The sequence below is a fragment of the Cystoisospora suis genome, assembly GCF_002600585.1.
Source record: "Cystoisospora suis strain Wien I chromosome Unknown contig_8547, whole genome shotgun sequence".
Classification (NCBI taxonomy): domain Eukaryota; phylum Apicomplexa; class Conoidasida; order Eucoccidiorida; family Sarcocystidae; genus Cystoisospora; species Cystoisospora suis.
Genome location: NW_027161325.1, coordinates 1 through 4713, shown reverse-complemented (window position 1 = coordinate 4713; position 4713 = coordinate 1). Strand labels below are relative to the sequence as shown.

The 4713-nt window shown below is 43.3% G+C and overlaps 1 protein-coding gene across 1 annotated transcript; it reads right to left on the bottom strand.

The window, feature by feature from the left end:
- Positions 1-306: 306 nt before the first annotated feature.
- Positions 307-3297, bottom strand: CSUI_010842 (uncharacterized protein; the record flags this gene model as incomplete). The annotated part of the gene is made up of 3 exons (XM_068070943.1): positions 2910-3297; positions 1862-2122; positions 307-719 (listed from the first exon to the last, which is right to left on the bottom strand). Coding segments are annotated over exons 2-3 (657 nt in total), but the record flags the coding sequence as incomplete, so codon positions are not given.
- Positions 3298-4713: the final 1416 nt, after the last annotated feature.

The window sequence follows — 4713 nt, the reverse complement described above, 5'->3', positions numbered from 1 at the left end:
TCTCTATTCTATCTATCTTTAATCTATCTGTCTATCTTTAATCTATCTATTTATCTTTTATATAGATAGATAGATAGATAGACATGTATCTACACACATAGGATACACGTTATATAGATGTGCATGCCTCTCTTCATACCACGAATACACCCGGACCGGCTCGTCTCCCTCCCTCTCTCGATTTCTCTCTTTCTTTCTCTTTCCTCATCCTTCTCTTCTTCTCTTCCCCTCCCCGTTAACTCTTCTGTTTCCGTCCTTTTCTCCTTTTTCCGTGACATCTTGGGTCAGAAATGCACGCACTTACGTTCTCGCAGAATGAGAGACATGCTCTTCACAAGACGTCTCTCCGTCATCTCCCTCTCCCTGAAGCATCTGATAGATCCGAGCAATTCCTGCATCATGACCTTGTCTCTCTTCTCTTTCTTTCTCTAATCCACATCTTCTCTCCTTCTGTCCAGACAGACATACACCTGGAATCTTTCTCACTTCATTTCTTGAGGAAGAAGAAGAAGAAAGAGGAGTAAAAGAAGACGAAAGAGGATGATCTCGAGCGTGAAGAATAGAAGTAGTAGAGGATGTGTAACCTTGATAAGGCAGACGTCTCTCGGGATCTAAGAGACTGACACTATTAAGAATAGACAGAGAATAGCCGTTTGAACTGCACGCAACATATCGCCCGTCAGGTGAAGGCTGAAGCGACGCAAAAGACGCCTGAATAACTTCAAAGAAAGAAAGAAAAAGAAAGAAAAAGAAAGAAAAAGAAAGAAAAAGAAAGAAAAAGAAAGAAAAAGAAAGAGGTGATAGAAAGATACTCTCAGACAATCAGACAGATCGATGGAGAGAGCGAGTTAGGCAAAATGCCTCTCTGTCTCTGTCTCTGTCTCTCTCTCTCTCTGTCTCTGTCTCTGTCTTGCTATCTATTTAGCTGTCTTCTTTCATCTCCTTCTATCTCTCTCTCTCGGTCTGTTGCGGAGATACGGGAGAAATTCCAAGAAAGAGACAGAAGAAGCAGGAGACAAAACTCTTTCTCGACCTCTCATATACATGCATAGACATCTATCTCTATACATACATAGAGCGATAGATATAGATATATAGATATATAAAATAGATACCCTCGAATTATGGAATGTATGAACGATCATCGAGAGATAAAGACACGAGAAGCTTTCTCTCTCCCTGTCCTCTTTTCTCCGTCTAGCCATCTATCTATCGATCATTCGTATATCTATCTATCTTTAATCTATCTCTCTCTCTCTATCTGCCTGTCTGTCTATCTATCTACCCACCTATCTATCTTTCTCTTCCTTTCTCTCTCTTCTCCCTAGCAGACCTGACGAAGAGACGTCCCATATATATCTAAAGCCCCCGCGTACTCTCCTTATTTTCATCACGACGACCACAAGGATAAGAAGCACCAGCCTATAATCTCTAGGCCATCCTCCGACCTTTCCTCGGCTTATATACGAATAAATAGATACACAGGGGAGACAGAGATGAACTGTGTGAACGAGGAGGCTTCTACCAGCTGTAGACAGTGTACAGAAGCGGTAGATCCTCATACAAAGAAAAAGAAAGAAACACAGATTGCATGCGACAAAGATATCTACTCCGGCAAAAAGGTAGTAGTCACTCTAGTGGATTCTTAAGAAGAAAGGCCTAATCTCTCTCTTCATCCACATCCTCTCATCCTTCAAACTTCGGAAAGATCTCCAGGCATTCTCTTTCTCTCTTTCTCTTTCTCTTAATCTTTCTCTCCACACAGGACAACTGAGATGAAGAAAGAGGAAAAAGAAAAAAGAGAAGAAGAGAAGAGAAGAAGAAGAAGAAGAGACGAAAGAAAGAAATGGAAGGAGCTTACTTCCGCCGCCTCCCGCGCTCCCAGGAGTCGAAGAAGAGGAAGATGCGTAGTGATCGTTTCGCTCTACTTTTTGTCTCCATACAGTCACAAATTTCTCAGGAAAGAAGCAAGTAGTACTTCTTCTCTCCTCCTCCTCCTGCCTTTCCTCTTCACTCCTCATAGAGAAAGAAGAAGAAGAAAGAAGATCCTCGCGCTGTAGGAGATGCCGTTGACGAGGAAAAGACTCTCCTTCTTCTTCCATCATGAACTCCGTCTTTCATACTTGAAAGAAAAAAGAAAGAAAGATTAAGAAAGAAAGAAAGAAAGAAAGGAACAGAACAGATGAAGAAGAAGAAGGAGAGAGAAAGAGAGGCAGAGGACATGCCTTGAGTGTATCTATGATGCTTCTTGTCCTTCATTCAACGACCGCTGGACCCCTACCTGCTTTTTAGACAGACTTCTTCTTTTCTTCCTCTCTCTTCTCTTCTTTATCTGACTATCACGCAGAGCGAGACGAAGACGAAGGAGAACAGGAGAGATTCTCTGCGTTCTGTCCCGCCATCGAGGGAGACAGAGAGAGAGAAAAAGAAAGCTTAAGACCTCTCCACATGATGAGAGTAGGAACTGACCTATCTAGCTATCTATCTTTAATCTATCTATCTATCTATGCATCTCCAATCTATGCATCTCCAAGATACCAATCTATCTGTCTTCAACCTATCTATCTGTCTATCTACGTATCTTCCACACATAGATCTATCTATCTCCAGCCTATCTATTAGTCTATCTCCATAGAATACTACTTTAACACGCTTGTTTAAATGGGGATATCCGACTATCTAGAGTCCGCTGCGAAAAGGGAGCTCAGATTTTGAAAGAGAAGAAGAAGAACAAGAGGAAGAAGACATATCCTTCTTCTCCTTCTTCTCTATCTCTTCACATTAGTATTGTGCCGCGATGTTAACAGATCATGTAAGAAAAACGAGAGATAGATTATGATAGAGAAGCCCTAACGCAGAGAGAGATGAAGAAGTGGACAGATAGATAGATAGATGAGAAAGATCTTTACCTTGCTCAGATAGATGTAAGAAGGAGGAGTGCATAAAAATCTTAACAAGTAGTGCTATCGGTACCGATCTCCATGTATTGACATGCGTACATGCTTCCGTCTCTAGGGTTGAGACGAGCGAGAGAGAGAGAGGCATGGATCAAGGAGTGTCATGGGACAGATAGGGGGCAAAACAAAGACTTTCAGGTGTCTATACACCCGAGAAGAGGACGAAAGGACTGAAAGAAGAGGACAACAGGAGACGTATGGACGAGTCAATCAAGAGGAGACAGGAAGAGAGAGGGGGAAGCTGAGAATCCTTATCTAAGGGGCCGGAGAGAAAAAAGAGAAGGCAAAGAAGAGATGAGATAAACGAATGAAAAGAAGACAGGAGAAAGAGAGGTTAAGGAGAACAAAGAGAAAGAAGTAAAAAGCCTTTTAGAGCCAGCCCGTAGAAATCCGTTTTCTCTCTCATCGATTTTCCATAGACACATGCACAATCGACGTGCATCGATTCTCTGGGCCATCTCCATGACAACGACAAAGGAAGTCCATGCATGCATGCGCATGTGCATGCACATCTCCCGGGGTAAGCTTCCTTTCTCTCCCGGGGCATCTAAAAAGAAACAATCCTACAGGCATGTGAAAGACGTGAGTGCTACGCCTGCGAAGATCTGCTCGTGTCTCTCCTCTGCGGCGTCTCGTCTCCAGTCTTTCTTTTGGAATGAAAGCAGTGCCAGAGATCTTCTTTTCTCCACTCAAGGTGATCCACGAAGCACTTTTTACACCTAGGTATTTTTGGAAATACGTGTTATGTACTTTACGACGTAGTGATGGATAAGCATATATCTCTATCCATATTCATGTTCATGCAGATGGCGACACCTGTATATCCTTACATGAGACGGATTCAAACTACCGTCGATGTGTGCTGTGAGAATTCGAGGGGTTTACCCCCTGTATACACCTCTGCTCGATACCACGAAAGTCACTAAGCTGTATGGTGTATGTACACCTGATACATGTCCCAACACTTTCCTCAGGATACACAGAGGAAGGTGTAATGCTCGGATGGCATTAGTCTGAAGGAAAGAATTTCCAAGGCGAACGGATGAACTTTTCTCGTGTCTGGCACACCTACCTGCGGATATCATTTTATACTCCTTATGCTTCTTCTTCGTCTTTTTCTCCCACGTCATTAGTTCCCCAGAGGAATGGAAATGCATTCCGTCGTATGCAGTGTACGTACACCTGGCTTACCATGCGGTGTACATACATACACCTGGCTCACTGACTATGCCAGGTGTACGTACACCCGCCTTCGTAGTATCGCTCAAACGTGAATCTCCTATCTATTCCACAAAAGACACACACGAATTAATCAATCAGTCATACCCAAGTACATGTATGGATAGACAGCTGCCGCCGCTCTATTGAATCGAAGCTCTACCTCCATCGGCTTTGTGAAGAAACAGACAGACCGAGAAAGCGATTGCGTGCGGTGGGTAAAATGAATGATCAGGATGAGGAGAGCGAGAAAACAATCTTACAGAAATCTGAGACAAACTCGACTACGCCTGGATCGACTTTTACACCCCGAGGCTTTACGAAGGAAACAGGAACTGAGGTCTAGAGAAGAAATCTTTCTTTCTTTCCTTTCAGTTAGAGATGCTCTTCAAGATAAATCTAGTATCTCGTTTCTTTCTTTTCTCCCTCATCTTTGTATCTTTCTCTCGTTCTCTCATCTTCTCTCTTCCACACACACCTCGCACATCCCGGCCCTCCTCCCCATCCCCCCCCTTCGCTACCTGCTGTACTTCTAGTA